Here is a 19,016-nt window from a genome sequence, read left to right as displayed (position 1 = left end):
CCCAATTTGATGATGAGTCTTATAAGGGGCCTCATCCTTTATAGCCTATTATTAGGTTGTATAGGCGAGGGAAAAAATAGGTAAAATAGGTAAAAGGAAGGAATCTGGATTATTGGAAGGAATTACCAGAAGGTGATATTTTAGTTATGTCTTGTTTTATCACAGCACGGGAGGGTAAGAGTACATATATATTTGAGATATATTTGGATAGAACTTTAATATCCTCATGTGATATGGATTAATTTGTAAAAGCTTAATTGAACATTGTATTCAATCTACTTACTTTTACCTGAATTTTCTGCTTAACGCTGTAAGCAATACTATAATAAATGTTACATTTCCTGCATTTAGAGAAGTTTCATAGAGTTATTTTACACACTTTGGGGATAATTCCCCTTGTTTGGTTTATCTCCTTCAAAGAGTAAAATCACACCCTGTGTGAAGGAAGCGGTGCCTTTGGGGCGGGGCGTTACTCATTTCAGTTCGTCCCTTTTGGTGGTCTGAGTCCACTTACCAAATTTGTACTTGGTAGCATGCTGCAAACTGGAATAATGGCTGTTTAAAGGCCAGCCAATGGGCAGACAGAGGGGGCGGGGCTTAAGTAATTACAGTTCGTCCCTATTGGTGGTTTTAGTCCATGTGCAAAATTTGTACTCCGTAGCATGCTGCGAACTTGAGTTATGGCTGTTTAAAGGCCAGCCAATGGGCAGACAGAGGGGGCGGGGCTTAAGTAATTACAGTTCGTCCCTATTGGTGGTTTTAGTCCATGTGCAAAATTTGTACTCCGTAGCATGCTGCGAACTTGAGTTATGACTGTTTAAAGGCCAGCCAATGGGAAGACAGAGGGGGCGGGGCTTCAGCAATTCATGCTCGTCCCTATTGGTTGTCTAAGTCCACATACCAAATTTGGACTTGGCGGCATGCTGCAAACTGGAGTTATAGCTGTTTAAAATCCTGTGCTCATCCCGTGCTCATACGGGCGGACGGACATAACATACACTGGGGGTCCCTGGACAGAGGGGGCGGGACTTCAGCAATTCATGCTCGTCCCTATTGGTGGTCTAAGTCCACATATTAAATTTGGACTTGGTGGCATGCTGGAAACTTAGTTATAGCTGTTTAAAATCCCGTGCTCATCCCGTGCTCATACGGGTGGACGGACATAACATACGCTGGGGGTCCCTGGACAGAGGGGGCGGGGCTTCAGCAATTCATGCTCGTCCCTATTGGTGGTCTAAGTCCACATACTAAATTTGGACTTGGTGGCATGCTGGAAACTGGAGTTATAGCTGTTTAAAATCCCGTGCTCATCCCGTGCTCATACGGGCGGACGGACATAACATACGCTGGGGGTCCCTGGACCCCTCTTTGATAACCAGTGGCACGTGTGGCCAATGAGAGGAGAGATGGCATAGGCAATCTCCAAGTCCGTGTGTGTGTGTGTGTGTGTGTGTGTGTGTGTGTGTGTGTGTGTGCGCGTGTGTTTGTATGTGTTTCTTCTTTGCCGTGCTCATCCCGTGCTACAAACATACGGATGGACTTACGGACAAAGTCAAGAGTAGAGCGGTTATATATATATATTTATATATATATATACATATATGTATATATATATATGTATATATATATATATATTGTATATATATATAACTATATATTGTATAGTTGCGGTGATCTCGCCGTACGCCCATTATTTGGTCTACACCGTGTTGATAAATGAGGGCCAATATGTTTATTTAAATTGTCAACGAGTTTTCACCCAAGTTGTACGTGTTTAATTGTAAAACATACAACTCTAACATTGTAAAAATGGCACCAAATGTGGAGCCATTTGTACACTCTCATAGTTGTGGGGGTCTGTGTCCTGGTAATTGTAATCTGGAGTGTCAAGAATCCACTGGAAAAACAACTTTGATCTGCCCTGCCTCTACTCACTGTCACACGTGACGTGAAAGTAAAGACTGAAAGTCTCACTGACAAACATATATTTTCAATAGATGAGTGATCACAGCCACATCCAGCCTATAGCCAAACGGGTCCGTTTGGTTCCATTTGTATACTCTCACAGTTATGGGGGTCCTTGAAATAAAAACCTTTGAGAAGCAGCGCTGTAATTTAAACTCACACACTTTTATATATATATATATATATATATATATATATATATATATACATATGGATTTTATGGGTTACCTCTAACCCCACCTTGGGTATTGATTAAAAGGGTTCAGTCATTATTCAAGAAACAACACCCTGGATTTAGACATTGTTAATAAATTCAGAATAATCAAACCAGTAATCACAATAACTTGCACGTGTTTAGTAGGATAGCCAATATTAATTAAGGTGATTATAGGCATCGAGGGATTAATGGGTTGTTCCTGGTCGATGCCTATAGCTGAAAAAGGGTGTGGCCTTAAGATGGAGTTTGGTTAACGAACTGGAGTGAATATCTTACGCCATAGGCTTAAGTTCTTCCTATGAGTGAATTGAAGGGTTAGTTCTTCCTATGAGTGAATTGAAGGGTTAGTTCACTAGAATAGAAAATTACCTGTTAGTCAGAGAAGCCTATACGGGACGGACGTACCTCCGTAAACCGCCCGGCAACAACCCACACACACACACACACACACACACACACACACACACACACACACACACACACACACACACACACACACACACACACACACACACACACACACACACACACACACACACACACCCCCGTCTGCCATGACGGGCATGATGCCACAATGTAACCATATAAAACCCAATAAAATAAATACTGAATATATTGTATTAATTCAAATGTTATATACATGAACAAATGAATACATTACATTAATAAAATCATGTAAATGAAATAATTATAACAAAGTATAACAAAGTGCTTCACATAAAAAGAGCAACAAAGGAAGTTTAGGAGGTGTTGATAGCAGAGTAGTTAAGGTATATACGACATATAAGCTGATGTTTGACATTGAGTCCCGGGTTTGATTCTCGAGCCCAGCGAACCTTTGCTGCATGTCACTACCTGACTCTGTTTCCTGTCTCTCTACACTGTGGACTGTCAATGCAAGCAGAAACCCTCCAAAATTAACTTTAATTTAATATTAAGAATAGGCTACGTCACAACTACATTTCACTTCACGCCATGTCTCACACACACACACACACACACACACACACACACACACACACACACACACACACACACACACACACACACACACACACACACACACACACACACACACACACACACACACACACACACACACACACACACACACACACGCACACACACACACAGTACTAATGTGTTTAAGCGTCATGGTTCTCTTAGCTGTAGGCTACTAATGCATCATGGCTCTCTTATCTTTGTGCCTCAGTGTCTTTTCACAAGGTTCCACATCAAGCAACAAGTGTCATTAAAACAGAGTGTTTACCTGAGCTCCAAAGCAGAAGGAACAGTATCCCTGTTTTTTCCATGTCTGGATTCACTCACACTGGATTCTCAACTGGAACTTCACCGATCTGCACCGATTGATTCTGGTTGTGATTCTGATCAACACTCGCTGTGGTCTGTGTGTTTATTAGTGACACGTCAGCTCATCATATCTCTTCATCATCATGTGTTTTTTATGCAAATTCACACCTTCCTAGTTGACAAGAAGCTAAAGCTCCTCCTGCCCTGCATAGTGAGTGTGAGCTCTGAGGGGCTGCTGCATGAACACGCATGCAGACACACACACACACACACACGCACGCACGTACGCACGCACGCACGCACGCACGCACGCACGCATGCACGAACGCACGCACGCACAGTCACACACACACACACACACACACACACACACACACACACACACACACACACACACACACACACACACACACACACACACACACACACACACACACACACACAGTGGAGTAAAGACACAAATGTGAGCATTGACAATACTGTTGACTACTATCACTGCATTTATTGATACACCTAAATATAACAAACTATTAACAGCGGTGTGATGCATTTTGAGCTTGTAGATTGGCTTGTAGATCTTTGAAAATGTATTATTTTATCGATTCTCGATTATTTCTTATAATCAGTTAAATCGATTAGTTCAATTAACTGTTGCAGCCCTAAGTATCACATCCACTGTGGGTTTCTGTAAAGTAAATAACATGATGGTATATCTTACAGTAAAGTGAATAATATGACAGTATATCAAACATAAATTTTACGTTTGTACCGTACGTTTTGTGTAGAAAGCTGCAGAGTAACTTTTAACTAAAATTTTCAAATAATTGTAGTGGTGTAAAATGTAAAATATTTGCTTTTGAGATGTTAGTGGAGTAGAAGTATAAAGTATTGAAATATAAGTACCGCACTTGAGTATATACACTTTCCACCCCAGAAATGAGCAGCTATAATTAAAGAGTTCCTCTCTGTGAAACTGCTCACTGTCAGGTGAAAAAAAGCGGTCTTGACATCATGCGTAGGAGGAGATGTGGTTTGTCTGTGCAGGCTGCCAACTTAAAAAAAAACAAACAGCAACCTTGAAGTCAGATTTGGTGACGTTGACATTTTTTTAATCCACTGCAAACCATCGGCTTTGACCGACCTACTGGATCCTCAGTAAAATACATTTAGTTAAAATATAATAAACTCTTACAGATTAGATTTCAAAAGGTACATGATCCAAGGAGTCCATGGGGAAAGAATTTTTGATGCTATGACCTACGGTTCAAGAGTTATAGGCCAAAATAGGCCAAAAAGTGAATCGGCCTGTTTTTTTAATGGATACTGATATGGATAATTGTATGGATAATTTTCAAAATAAAGCTTGGGTCCCAAGGCTAGAATTCATCAGTAGGCTCCACACACAGTGGATGATCCTCACTGGTTTTACAACAGGAAACATCTGGCTGTCTTCATCATGATGGAGGAATGATTCACATGTTGCATGACTGTTATCCTACTTTACATGTACTTTTTGAAATCTAATCTGTAAGAGTTTATTGTATTTTAACTAAATGTATTTTACTGAGGATCCAGTAGGTCAGTCAAAGCCGATGGTTTGCAGTGGATTAAAAAAATGTCAACGTCACCAAATCTGACTTCAAGGTTGTTGTTTTTTTTTAAAGTTGGCAGCCTGCACAGACAAACCACATCTCCTCCTATGCATGACGTCAAGACCGCTTTTTTTTTCACCTGACAGTGAGCAGTTTCACAGAGAGGAACTCTTTAACGATGTTAATCTCAGTGGTGGAAAGTAACTAAGTGCATTTACTCAAGTACTGTACTTGAGGTACTTTTATTTTTCACTACTTTATACTTCTACTCCGCTAACATCTCAGAAGCAAATATTGTACGTTCTACACCACTACAATTATTTGGAAAACTTTTGTTACAAGTTACTCTGCAGATTTCAACACAAAACATACAATTGAACCCAGATCATACGTGGATGTGATACTGTCACATTATTGTAAGATATACTGTCATGTTATTCACTTTACTGTAAGATATACCATCAGGTTATTTACTTTACAGAAATAAGCCCACGGTGGATGTGATACTTAGGGGTGCAACAGTTAAGGCCTGAATAAATAAAAGCTGCTTTTTCGCTCCGCGCAACTTTGTCTTTGATGTGGAAGCTTGCATTGACTTTATAAGTTTAAAAAAATATACATATATTATTCGCATGAAAGAAATGTGTGATACTGTCATATTATTCAGTTTACTGAGGCCCACAGCATCAGTGGATGTGATACTGTCATATTATTCAGTTTACTGAGGCCCACAGGATCAGTGGATGTGATACTGTCATATTATTCCGTTTACTGAGGCCCACAGCATCAGTGGATGTGATACTGTCATATTATTCAGTTTACTGAGGCCTACAGCATCAGTGGATGTGATACTGTCATATTATTCAGTTTACTGAGGCCCACAGCATCAGTGGATGTGATACTGTCATATTATTCAGTTTACTGAGGCCCACATCATCAGTGGATGTGATACTGTCATATTATTCAGTTTACTGAGGCCCGGATCAGTGGATGTGATACTGTCCCTCCTGGAAAATAGAGCAATACTGTGTTAATCAGAAAGCTAATAACCTTCTTGGTATTGTGTGTGCGTGTGCGTGTGTGTGTGTGTGTGTGCGTGTGTGTGTGTGTGTGTGTGTGTGTGTGTGTGTGTGTGTGTGTGTGTGTGTGTGTGTGTGTGCGTGTGCGTGTGCGTGTGCGTGTGTGTGTGTGTGTGTGTGTGTGTGTGTGTGTCTTTTCATAAAGTATGGTAGCAATAACAATGTTATCTAAGGCTGCGCAAGAATGTGAAAAAACGTTGCAATAACATCCTGATATCCAACAAATGTTTTGAGTATTGAAGGTAGCTAATCATCAATTGTTAATTAAATAAATAAATGAAAAAGAAAGAAAGAAAGAAAGAAAGCCTAGCCTAGAGATACTGATTGATCAGATAATAATATCAGACACACTGGGTTTATTTGGCTGTGGTGTTACTTTGATTAAACTGACATGGTGTTACTGTATTAGCCCATTCTAAAAAAAAAAAATCTAAATTCTAACAGTTGAATACGTTGAAAAAACATATGTCGCTATATCGGTGGTGCTCAAACTTTTTCATGTCAAGGACCCCCAAAATGAAATGTATTTGGCCGTGGATCTCAAAATATCTTGTTTCAGGGACCCAGAGAAGCAAAGATTTGAGTTAAAAATGTTTGCTTTAAAAATTATTATATTGAAAGTTTCGCACCAATATTTAAAAAAAATAGCAGATCTACAAGCTCATAGTGAGGCACAAAGTGACGCGCTATGAGCTTGTATATCTGCTATGAGAGACAGACAGACAGACAGACAGACAGACAGACAGACAGACAGACAGACAGACATACAGACAGAGAGGCAGGGGGGTGGGGGGTGGTTACACTTCATGAGCTCAACATTTTTTTCATAACCTCTTCCGCATTTTGTTGAAGAGAAGCTGCAGATGTGCAGATAACGATGTGATTGCATTAAGTGCAGTTCTAAATAGATGCTGTCTCATTTTGCAGGGTTTAGATATGGAACAAAAAAAATCCCCCTAACCCTTGTGCTATGTCTGACAATTCATATATACCATACATGTAGAGACCTCATTGGCAGCAGCTCTTTACTGGAGCGATGTGTCATCAGTCATGGCCACCATAATTATGAATAGCGAGCCGTGCTTAATGTATGTCTCATGTAGCCTACTATGCATTGACACAGGATGTATAATTAAAATCACCATGAACTAATTATCAGTAATTAATAATAATTCTCAACCCATTTTCAAGCAGTTGTGTTTGTTACAAATATACATAGACATGTGATATTCTGATATAGGATACTCTGTAGAATGACATGCTAAATGTGTTTTTTCGGGTGCCGCTGTTCTCAGACTAGAGGTTAAGGCGTGCACCATGTGCTCTGTTGCAGCCTGACAGAGAGTCCCGGGTTTGATTCCCAAGCCCGGCGGACCCTTGCTTTGTGTTCGAGTTCCCTCACTCTTTCCCCGTTTCCTGTCGAATCTCCACTATACCATCAATAAAGGTCTCACAAACAACAAAACACCAAAACCAGTGACAACAGGATTACCTGTAGCTAGTATTCAGAACCAAAACACCTGGTCTTACATAAATAGTAACAGTAAAGGTGATAAAAAAGAAGAAAAGGTTTATTCTCAGGTAGCCTACTCACAGTATGTTGGTGCATATGCACACACGCCGCACACATGTCTAAGTGTCCTTTAGCAAGACACTGAGCCCCTAACTGCCCCCGATGAGCAGGATGTGTGTGAATGTGAAGTACTTTGTAAAGCACTCTAACTATTAAGCCACTATATAAACTCGGTCCATTTAGCACCATTTACCATCTCATAATCAGAGGTCTGCTTAGGCAAGGAGCTGTAAATGTTTCACCAGCCATATTATGTAGTCATTACATTGACTCTATATACATGTATCCATATCCCAGTGTAGCAGGCTGACACTGTACACAGCCTCCCATCATATCCACTGTAGATCAGTGGTTCTCAACCTGGGGGTCGCGACCCCCAGGGGGATCGCCAAATAATTTGGGGGGGTCGCCAGATTTTTTGGTGAATTTGAAAAAAAAAAAATTTTTTTTTTTTTTTTTTTTAACAAAATACTTTTTTATGCTATCATTAATTCATGTTTTATCAGTTAATTTACTCAATTTACCCACTTTTTGCAAAAATGTTTTGATAATAAACAATTATCAAATAACCTATTATAATTAAATAACCTTCGCGCGCGCGAACGGGACCACTCGCGCGCACGAACGGGACCGCACGCGTGCACGCGGGGGGTCGCGGGAAATAATATCATTATTTTGGGGGTCGCGGCCTGAAAAGGTTGAGAACCCCTGCTGTAGATAGTCTATACATACAGTGTACTGTATATCCGTTCATGGACGATAGATGTGCAATACTGCTCATATTACTGGTGAATGTACATGACACTTATGCTTGCATTTGTGGCCCATCTTGACACATGGTGAGTTTTGGTGCACACGCTCACTTTTTGAGGAGAGCAGTCTAAAATGTGTTAATCCCACAGTCACAATCCTGAAATACGCCTCTTTTGATGCTGTTCGCCTTTTTTTTTTTTTTGGTCCACCTTATCTTTGTATCTTCTCATCTTTCTTTTATCTATCTGTGTTTCTTTGTGCACTAAACATACTGTATAGACACAGCAATAACTATAACCACAGTGGGGTGCAGTGTCACAAGTTGCATGACAAGACGACACACTCTAAACCACACATGCAACAGGAACCTGACTTTCTACTCAGTCCTGCAGACATTTATATCATTTGAGGTTCTCATATACATGCTATTGAAAGCGTAAAAGATGAATAGCGTAGGCTAAGTGGTCTAATAAATAATAAGGGTTTTTGTTATGTTATTGATGAGAGAATGCCTTCATAACTATATGATTATTGTTCATGAAAACACAAAACAAAGGAATGCTATTTTATGTTTAGTTTACAATGTGTATTCCTTTTGAAAGTGAGGCCAAACAGAACATTTTGCCAGCTGTAGAATATTTGAACTGCTATCAAATGTTTGAAAATTCTCATAATTTCCCCGTAAATATCAATAATGGACAAATTGTGAAAGTTAATGTTCTTCTAATGTGTGTGTTAAACTAAATAAAACCGTAATTAAAAGAAGAGGATGCAGTGACACCAAAAGGCCACTAGAGGCACCAGGAGGAACCTATAGGGGAGTTTTAATGACAACAGCGATATAGTAAAAAAAAAAAGTGAAAGATGACATAATGTACTGTAGCTAGTGAGGAAGAACATGTATCCAATCCAAAATAAGGCAGGTGCTGAGGTGAAGAAAAACAAACGGTAAAATGCTGCTCACACAAAAAAAGAGTAAACAGTTTAATCATTATTTGTATTGCACCCAGTGAGTTCCAGAGTGATGTTTGGAGCTACATGCTCTTCATCACACTGAAGTGACCATGAGAGACACCATCTTAAATACACATCCTCATGATGAAGGGAATCACAGAAAATGCATTGCACCTGCTGACATTTGACATGAATACAAAATGTTACCAATCAGGTAAAGATTTGACATGTAAAACACCATTATGTTAATGCACAAATCACCAAGTCATGGACCTAGACAAGTGAGATAGTTAAAAAGTGAACAAGTGGTGTGTATACCCAGTTCTCACATGAATCTTGTGTAGGAGAGCCCCACGTAAAAAAAGTGGCACAAGAAACAGAACAACTGAAAATATTAAAATTGTACCCAAGACAAAGCTCAAAAGTGCAATACACCAACATCAGGCTTTAATGCCATCATTAAGAGTGAACACAGACTATAGAGGCATCTACTTGTGGTTCAATATTAAAAGTGAGAACAACGTTAGAGCCCAGATATAAAGACAACAGAATTGCAAGGGACCAAAAATAAAATAGGTGTAAAAAAAGGGTTGAATGTCCATTTCCTCATTGAGGCCCTTAGGTGACATGGAGTTGAGAGTGTAGATCCACAACCATTCACATTTGAGGAGAAGAATATTGACATGTTCACATGAGCTCTGATCCAAAGTGTGAATACATGTGGCTTCTTCCATGTTGTCTTCTCTTCACCATGTTTTCCTGACATCTTCATTTACCAACCTGGGAAAAAACAACATTGTACAACTTTTAAAAAGTCAAACCCAAACACTCTGACTGACATTGAATAAGATATCACAGTATGGCACATCTGTTTGCGATGATGCGATGCGAGAGTGCGGACTAGCCGACACCAAGACCCTAGCATCAGGCTCTGCAGTGTTGTTAGCTCCACTGGCATGCTTCAGTATGTCAGATAACTTAATTAAAAACATCATCATGAAGGCGAAACACTGTACTTTTGAGTTTAGGCTTGTTGATGTCTCTATGGTTGAGAAAATGTTGTTGCAACTTTCTGATGATACATCTCCTGGTATTGACAATATGGATGGTAAATTTCTCAAGGTGGCAGCTAGAGAATTATCTATTCCTATAATGTAATATTTTTAACAGATGTCTGGCCAGTTCTGTGTGTCCTACACTATGGAAAGAAGCTAAAATAATACCACTGCCAAAAGATAAAAAAGCTGCATTTTCTGGGGCTAATAGTAGGCCTATAAGTCTACTACCGGTGCTCAGTAAAATGTTGGAGAGGATAGTTTTTGATCAAATACAACATTATTTTCTAAATAATGAGTTAATTACTAAATTTCAACATGCATACAGAGCTGGTCACTCAACTAACTCTGCTATTGTGCATATGACTGACAAATGGTTGAATGAATTGGACAATAAGAAAATGGTTGGAACAGTGATGCTAGATTTTAGTGCAGCGTTTGATGTCATTGATCATGAACTGCTAAGATCAAAACTGAAGGCATATGTTTTTTTATCATCAGCTCCCTCTTGGATGGATAGTTATCTGTCCGGGAGGAAGCAAAGAGTAGTTTTTTAATGGAAGTCTATCTGAGAGTAAGGATGTCATATGTGGAGTCCCTGGTGTTCACTCTCCATTCCGACATCTCACCACTCCGACTAGTGGCTTCCGCGTGCGGTTAGGGTTAGGGTTAGGGTTAGGTATAGGGTTCGTCAACGTCGGAAAGGCGACATGTCGGAATGGAGAAATGCACCCGGAGTCCCTCAGGGTAGTTGTTTAGGCCCACTTTTATTTTCAATTTTCACTAATGATATGCCTTATGTTTTGGATCAAGCAAATATGGTGATGCATGCGGATGATTCGACCATGTTTAGCGCTGCAACAACGAGCAATATACTAAATAAAGTATTGTTAAATGAATTAAAATTAGTGTCAAATTGGGTAAAAGAAAACAAATTGATCAACAAAGTGCATTGTCTTGGGCACTAGAAATATGCTGTCTAGGGACTCCCAACTGAGTTTATCTATGGCGGGGACCCCAATACAGCAAGTTAATAAAATAAAGTTACTTGGTGTCACAATTGATGAGCGCTTGACATGGTCGGATCATATTGATAGTATTGTTGTGAAAATGGGGCAGGGTATTGCAGTTACACGCAGATGTTCTCCCTATATTACACCAATAATTAGAAAGGAGGTAACACAGGCATTAGTCCTTTAACATTTGGAGTACTGTATGGTTGTGTGGTCCTCTGCTGCTAAAATGGTCAATGGATATAAGAAAACTCCAGCTAGCACAAAATAGAGCTTCAAGATTAGCACTGGATTGCTCTTTTAAAACTAATGTTACAAGGATGCACCACAGTTTGGCATGGTTAACTGTTGAGGCTAAGTTAACATCAAGTCTTATACAATTTTCCAGAAATACAATTATTGAGGGGAAGCCAGATTTCTTCAGAGATCAATTATTAAATGCAGGTCTAAAACATAGAATCAAACAAGACAGGTAAGCTCAGGGTATTTGGAACTTCCAAAACCAAAGTCAGAAGTACTTAAAAAAAAAACAGTTATTTATAGAGCCACCCAACAATGGAACTCATTATCCGCAAATATTAGACAAATTAAGAGCAAATATGTATTCAAAAAATCTATTAAACAGATATTAATGGGAGAGATCACACAATTAGAATGATCAATATGTTTTTGTACATGATGTTTAACCAATGTTCCTGTGTCTATATCATTATTTTTTAATGTAGCTTAGTTTTGGACTGACGAGTGTCAGTTGTTGTTTGTATGTATATTGTATGTTGTTTTATGTTGTGATGTTTTATGTGGACCCCAGGAAGACTAGCGACCGCGGCAGCGGAAGCTAATGGGGATCCGAATAAAGAATAAAGTGTGTCTACGTGGGACATACATGGGCAACTGGTGGCCTGGGGGCCACATGCGGCCCCCGCCTTCACTTAATATGGCCCGCAAGTTAATATCGGAATACCGATATATTATTGATTTCAGCTGCTACAATTCCAAACATGCAATGCAAACATCCCAATTTAATTACTTCAGTCTATATTAGGAGCTTATTGACTAGTATTAAAAGTATGTTTTATGTCCAATGTATTTATGTGTATTTAATGTATTTATATTTAAGTTCAAAAGTTAACATAAGTATAACTAAATGCATTTGAAATTAAATAAAAAAAATACTTTTCAGGATTCCAATTCAAAAATAGCAAAATAATTAATCAGGATTCCAATAAAAAAATAGCAGATCTCAAAACGCGTCGCACGTTTTGAGCTTGTAGATCGGCTATTTTTGCAATTTTTATGTGACATAAAATGGCGAAGTACGGCATTCATTTACGAAAAAAAGTTAAAATACGGAGATAAGAGGTGTCTGCCCAACAGTTGTTGCTGTCGGGCAGAAACCAGCTAACTCCATTTTGACGCTTTTGCATTTTTTTCCATAAATCAGTGCTATTGAACACCCTTTACGTCTGTGTGTTGGTAAAAAAAAAAATTGAACCAATGAAAAGTATTAAAAAGCACTTCTGACAAAACCAGCTAACTCCATTGGATCCTCAAACTTTCTGCTAAACCAGCTAACTCCACCAAAGGGGGATAGAGTTAGCTGGTTTAGCTGACTCCAGGCTCCACCCCCTTTTGACCTCCAACCTCATTGAGAGCTTGGTGAGGTGAATTCAGCTGTTCTTATCAATGATGAACAATCCCTCTCCTGGATGAAATCATACCTCTCACACCGCCAGCAATACATCTCAATCAACAACTGCACCTTCCCCACTGCCCCAGTCACTCACAGAGTCCCCCAGGGCTCAGTGCTCGGTCCCCCACTCTTCACCACCTACATCCTTCCCCTCGGACAGATACTACGCAACCACAGACTTCAATTCCACTGCTACGCTGACGACACACAAATCTACCTTTCCACCAAAACCATCACCGCAGCCACCCATTCCACCATCACCGCATGCCTCACAGAACTCAAAACCTGGATGCAAAACAACTTTTTAAAACTCAACTGCAATAAATCTGAAATAATCATCATCGGCCCCGACTCCCTCACCCGCTCCACCCAGGACTTCTCACTCAATATCGACGGCTCCCTCATTAAAACCTCCCCCCACATCCGCAACCTTGGTGTAATTTTTGACCCCACCCTGTCATTTCTCCCGCACGTAAAAAACATCACCAAAATAGCCTTTTTTCACCTCCGGAACATTGCCCATCTCCGTCCCTCCCTGACATTTTCCGCTGCCGAAACCCTCATTCATGCCTTCATCTCATCCCGGTTAGATTATTGCAACAGCATCCTCCACAGTATCACTGCCAAAACCCTCAATAAACTCCAATATGTACAGAACTCAGCCGCCCGCCTGCTCACCCACACCCGCTCCAGAGACCACATCACACCAGTCCTCCATGACCTCCACTGGCTCCCGGTCAAACACAGAATCAACTTCAAAATCCTCATCACCACCTACAAAGCCCTCAACCACCAGGCACCCCAATACATTTCCAACCTCCTTCACAACCACGTCCCCATCCGTTCCCTCAGATCCAGCGATGCCAACCTCCTCAAATCCCCCACCAAAAAAACGAAGCGCACCTGGGGTGATAGGGCATTCTCCGTTGCAGCACCCACCCTCTGGAACCCACTCCCACCTAACATCAAAACCGCCCCCTCCCTTGCCGTGTTCAAAACCTCCCTCAAAACCCACCTCTTCAGAACTGCTTTCCCCACCTAGCTGATCTCCTACCACCCTTGTCTCAACTTTTGTTTTATTCCCTGGCCTTCTGTAGCCTTTTTAACGTTTTATTCTCTGTATTTTCTTATTAAAGTTGTTTTGTTTGATTGTGTTCTACTTAGTTTAGCTTTGTAAAGCGACTTTGAGTACTCAGAAAAGCGCTATATAAATTCCAGGTATTATTATTATTATTATTATAACAAAAAGTTCCGGGTGCCTGATGTATATTGCCCAGCCAGCCTCCTCCTTCTCTCTCTGACCTTGACTGCGACCTGTGGGAGGCCTCTGTAGAGGTCCACTGATGTCTGATGTGGTCCTCCCATGTGCAGTGGTGGAAAAAGTACTAAATTGTATTTACTTAAGTAAAAAAAATATTGGTATCAAAATATACTTCAAGTACCAAAAGTAGAAAGTACTCATTATGCAGAATGTCCCATTTCACAACTATTCAAATGTATACAAATATACTCTCCCCCGAACACGGGCCAAGTGTGTTCGGTGTGATATACAGTATGCTCGACAGAGCCAGATTCAAACCCCTACACTCCATGGTGGTGGGGTCCTTTATACCACTGCGCCACCCAAGCGCCTGCTAAACTGTATCAGAGTTTAGATCCCATAACCCAGAGGGACAGTGTAATTGAATATTTGGTTGTCATAACAACAAACACTTAGATGACATGACACTATGTTGATCAAAGTGACACATGAGGTGTTAATGAAATGACTATTTATGGTTATCAGCAGCATTAGCTCTGGAGCTGTTCTACATGAAGATAGAATCTTACCAAGAGATGTTCCTGCTTTGACACAAGAATAAACTGTATCTTCACTTTGCTCTGGAGCCGCTGATTCAGTCAATGGAAAATACACAGAACATGTCAACAGAAATGAAGTAGAGCATTTACATCCACAGTATGTTTAATCTCAGTCTAACCATACGAGAATGTGTTTACCTGTCGTTTCAGTATCAAGCTGTATTTTCTCATTATGATTTAATGGAACAGATGCATAGAGGAAAATCTCCTAGCATATTGTGAATTGACAGTGTACTGTATGTAGGTGGATATACATTTCACCTAGCTTTCTTATTCTTGTCCTTGACGTAGGTCACATCTGCTTCTACAACACAACACAACACAACACAACACAACAAAACACGTTAGAGCAAAGTATTATTGATGGAAAACCTTTTTAGAACTGTTAGTTGGACAGCGGAATCATCCAGTTTAGTCACTATATCAAATAAAAACAAATATTGCTGAAGTGTCATGCTAATTTCTTGAAATATACAATTATTGTCATATCTCTGCTGTTGGGCAAAAAACAGTCCAACATATTAACTTTTCAGGAAATGTAAACAAAGGTGACTCCTGATGAATTACAATGTAGGCTAAACATTGAATAGCCTATGTAGCCTACCTGTGTCCGATTCCGTCTTCACTTGAGAATACAGATAGCTCCTAAATGGAGCAGATTTCTCTGTAGAGGAAACGCTCTGTTAGGAACTCTTATATATAATTATGTCCATCAGCTGCCTATACACATGATTGTACACTGTTAGACATATTGTGATGACTGTGTGTGGTAGATTATGTACTTTATGAAACTTACGAGACTAAAACATACTATATGCACACTCTCAGACGCCAAAACAATCACTATATAGTCCATAACCATCAGCATAATCATATTGCATATTGATTTGATGTTATTGTTTGCTCACCCTTCCTTTTCTTGCCCATATGTTTGAGGTCCATCTGTGGACATGTCACATCACTGGATTCAGCTGCTGGCTCTTCTGAAAGATATAACCATAGACATCTGTCAATTCAAAACATCTTTGTAAAATCTAACAGCTCCCTCTTTGACAATCCTCATTTAGATCAGGATATGTTATCGTGAAATACAGTATATGCTAAAATGCATAGTCACTTGAGACCTTTTTATTGCTTCATAGTCATTGGTGCCACCTGCTGGTAAAGGAACAGGTTGACTTGATCAGTTCAGTTCATGTTGCTGCTGTTCAGATGAGTTAGTTGAAACTATCTGTAAACTATCCGAGTCAATTTTTTTTAAATGGATTCAAGTACAGAGCATATTAAATCATTTGACTTTTTAAATGCTATTTCTTGCCTAAAATAATGCCTGCTTTTTGATTGATTAATTGATTGATCGATCCATCGATTGGTCGAATGATTGATACCTTGACTGAAGTCTCATTCTCAAATCAGACATGTCAGTGCCGGGGTTAGTGATCAGCTGGTATGTGATCGATCGATTATGATTGGTTGAAAGGCTGACCTTGCTGAAGTGGGGAGTGGCTCTCATCTGGACGTCCACTCTGATTGGTCCTCTGCTCTGCTGCTGCATCCTGATTGGTTCCCTGGGTCCTTACAGATCTATTTCAAGATGCATATTTAGCATCATAAAGTAGTGAATAAGATCTACTAAGATCATGTTTTAATATGAGACACAAAGATGACCACTCATAGTTGGTTAGTAATTGTGGTTCTCAACCTTTTCAAGCTGCGACCCCCAAAATATTCATATTTGAACTGGGGACCCACAAAAATAATGATATTTGAACTGGGGACCCCCCCATCCTGACAAGCACTTAGGATTGTAGGCATTACATTTTGTTCCACAGATAAATATTGTTAAAATAGCTACAAGCTCACAACACCTCGCAACACAAGGCGTTGTGAGATTGTAGATCGGTTATTTTCACAGTTTTTACCACTTTCTTATATTATTTGACAATTTGGCCAATATTTGACCAGTTTTTATAGTATAGTTTGTTGATTACTTTTGATGCAGTAATGGTAATTATTCTCTTTTTTTCTAGGTGGGGACCTCCCTGGGGGTCCAGAGTCAGACCCATAGGTTAAGAACCACTAATTAGTCAACTAACCGTTAGTTGACTAATTAATCATGAGTGCAGATTATTAGTCATGTAGTCACATTTTACACTCATAGAGGTTCTTATTCTATTTGTAGTTAAATACAAAAATCAAAAATCTTGATGACTGTCTCAGCCCTACCTACTGTAATTTCCACATCACAATGGGGCAATAATGGACAGCCAAACTGTACCAGTGTATTCTACAGGTACTACCTCTCACACCCTTAGAGATGAAAAACGTTTTTTTCTCATAATTTCAGGTACAATACAAAAAGGAATCAGTAATAACCTCAAATTTACAAAAAAAAAGTATTAACAAGCATAGGAATTGTTCTATTATGAGTCTCTTTTTCTCCTGGTTTCATCTGGAGGTGCTAAGAATCAAGAATCAATATTAAGGTTTTGATACTTTGGTTTTATGGTGGATTCAGGATTCTGCTGGTTTTGATTGATTGAATTGATTGACATTTTTATTAGGCAAAAGAATGTAAAAGAACACAGTTACATTTATAATGCTTTTGTCTAAAAGGTCCGGCCAAAAAAGTCCTTGCGGGCTTGTTTCCGTTGGGGTCCTTGAATTAATTTCATAGACATATAGTAGCAACCAAACAGTTAAAAAATCAACAAAGAATACAGAGGAAAAAAAATATATACCATTATGTACAAGAAAGGCATGAGAAAATAAAAAATGATATGCACAAAAAAAGCATTAGAAAATAAAATAAATAGTATGTACAAAAAAAAGGGGGGGAGGGGGGGGGGTCGTCTGTCTACAGGGAAACTGGTACTAGCTCCTCTTTAGGCCTCCAGAAAGATGAGTTGGCTGTGCTATAGAAGGAGAATTTGCCCATGTTTGTTTTATGGGTGGGTGTTACCAGATTGTTGTTTACGCTCCCTCTAGTTTTGTGACTGTGGTTAGAAAACATTTACATGGATATATTCATCTCCTAACAATTATTTATTTGTTGTTTTGTGACTTTCCCAACAGCCACCCCTGCCAACAGCGGTTAGGTTGGAACATCCATCGCTATCTATCATCTACATTAGGTTGACCCCTGAATTAACCCCTTCATCCCCTGTAAATAGTCAATTATCGGTGGGAAATGTCAGCTCCCAGTTGACAAAGGACATTCTTTATTGGAAACAGTCCTAGAAACAGAGATCAGCACCTACCTGACACAACATGGTTCTGCAATAAAAAGAGTAAAATATGTTAAATAATGTTTTACACTGCAAACCATCTGTACTGTAGGAGGGAGTTTATTGACCACTCTTTGAGTGGTTCTCACCTTTAGATGTAATGTATCGACACAGCACTAGCAGAACGATGGTCAGCAGAATCACAACAAGAAGTCCTAGAATCAGTCCTTCTACGTGTGGAAATTTCTGTTCCACAGGTACAGTCACTGAAGGTTGAGACATTAAAAAAGCAATGATAATTAGTAATTAGGCAGTGCCAGATCTCGCGAGAGAAACAAGTAACCAGATCTACGAAAACAAGCATGCGAAGAAGCGACAGAATGAGCACTCCAAAAAAAGGAAAACAAAAACTAGTGAGAAAGGCCACTTGATCTTGATTTGTTAATGCATTTAACCAATTTACTATTTTAAAGGGTTTCGGTGTCAATGACCATTGATATGCAGGACATTGCTCGGTTCATGAGGGATGCAGGACAGACGTCCCATTCTCGGGACTGTCCCGCAAAATTGTGTGGAACGGGTGGTCACGCTAGCGTTAGCGTTAACATAAGGAAGTGGAGCTCGGTCTCACTTTATTGTATAGGGAGCAAGCCCAGATAAGCAACCGCGCAAAACAAGCCCAAAACACAAGCCCAAAAAAACGAAACCGCAACCAATAAATATT

General features: G+C 39.7%; 1 protein-coding gene across 1 annotated transcript in view; it reads right to left on the bottom strand.

Moving 5' to 3' along the window:
- LOC311057148 (low-density lipoprotein receptor-related protein 6-like) overlaps positions 1-3,610 on the bottom strand; it is a gene marked incomplete at its 3' end in the record, with an annotated part of 41,216 nt that extends 37,606 nt beyond the window's left edge. Inside the window, exon 1 of the mRNA XM_084074099.1 lies at positions 3,453-3,610. Within this exon, the coding sequence (XP_083930225.1) occupies positions 3,453-3,495 (43 nt within the window). The 5' untranslated portion in view covers positions 3,496-3,610. The remainder of the gene's footprint in view (positions 1-3,452) is intronic.
- Positions 3,611-19,016: the final 15,406 nt, after the last annotated feature.

This window comes from Gymnoscopelus microlampas, assembly GCF_963454915.1.
Source record: "Gymnoscopelus microlampas genome assembly, chromosome: 12".
In the NCBI taxonomy this organism is placed as follows: Eukaryota; Metazoa; Chordata; class Actinopteri; order Myctophiformes; family Myctophidae; genus Gymnoscopelus; species Gymnoscopelus microlampas.
Note: the sequence above shows the minus strand (reverse complement) of the source record. Positions and strands in the feature narration are given on the sequence as shown.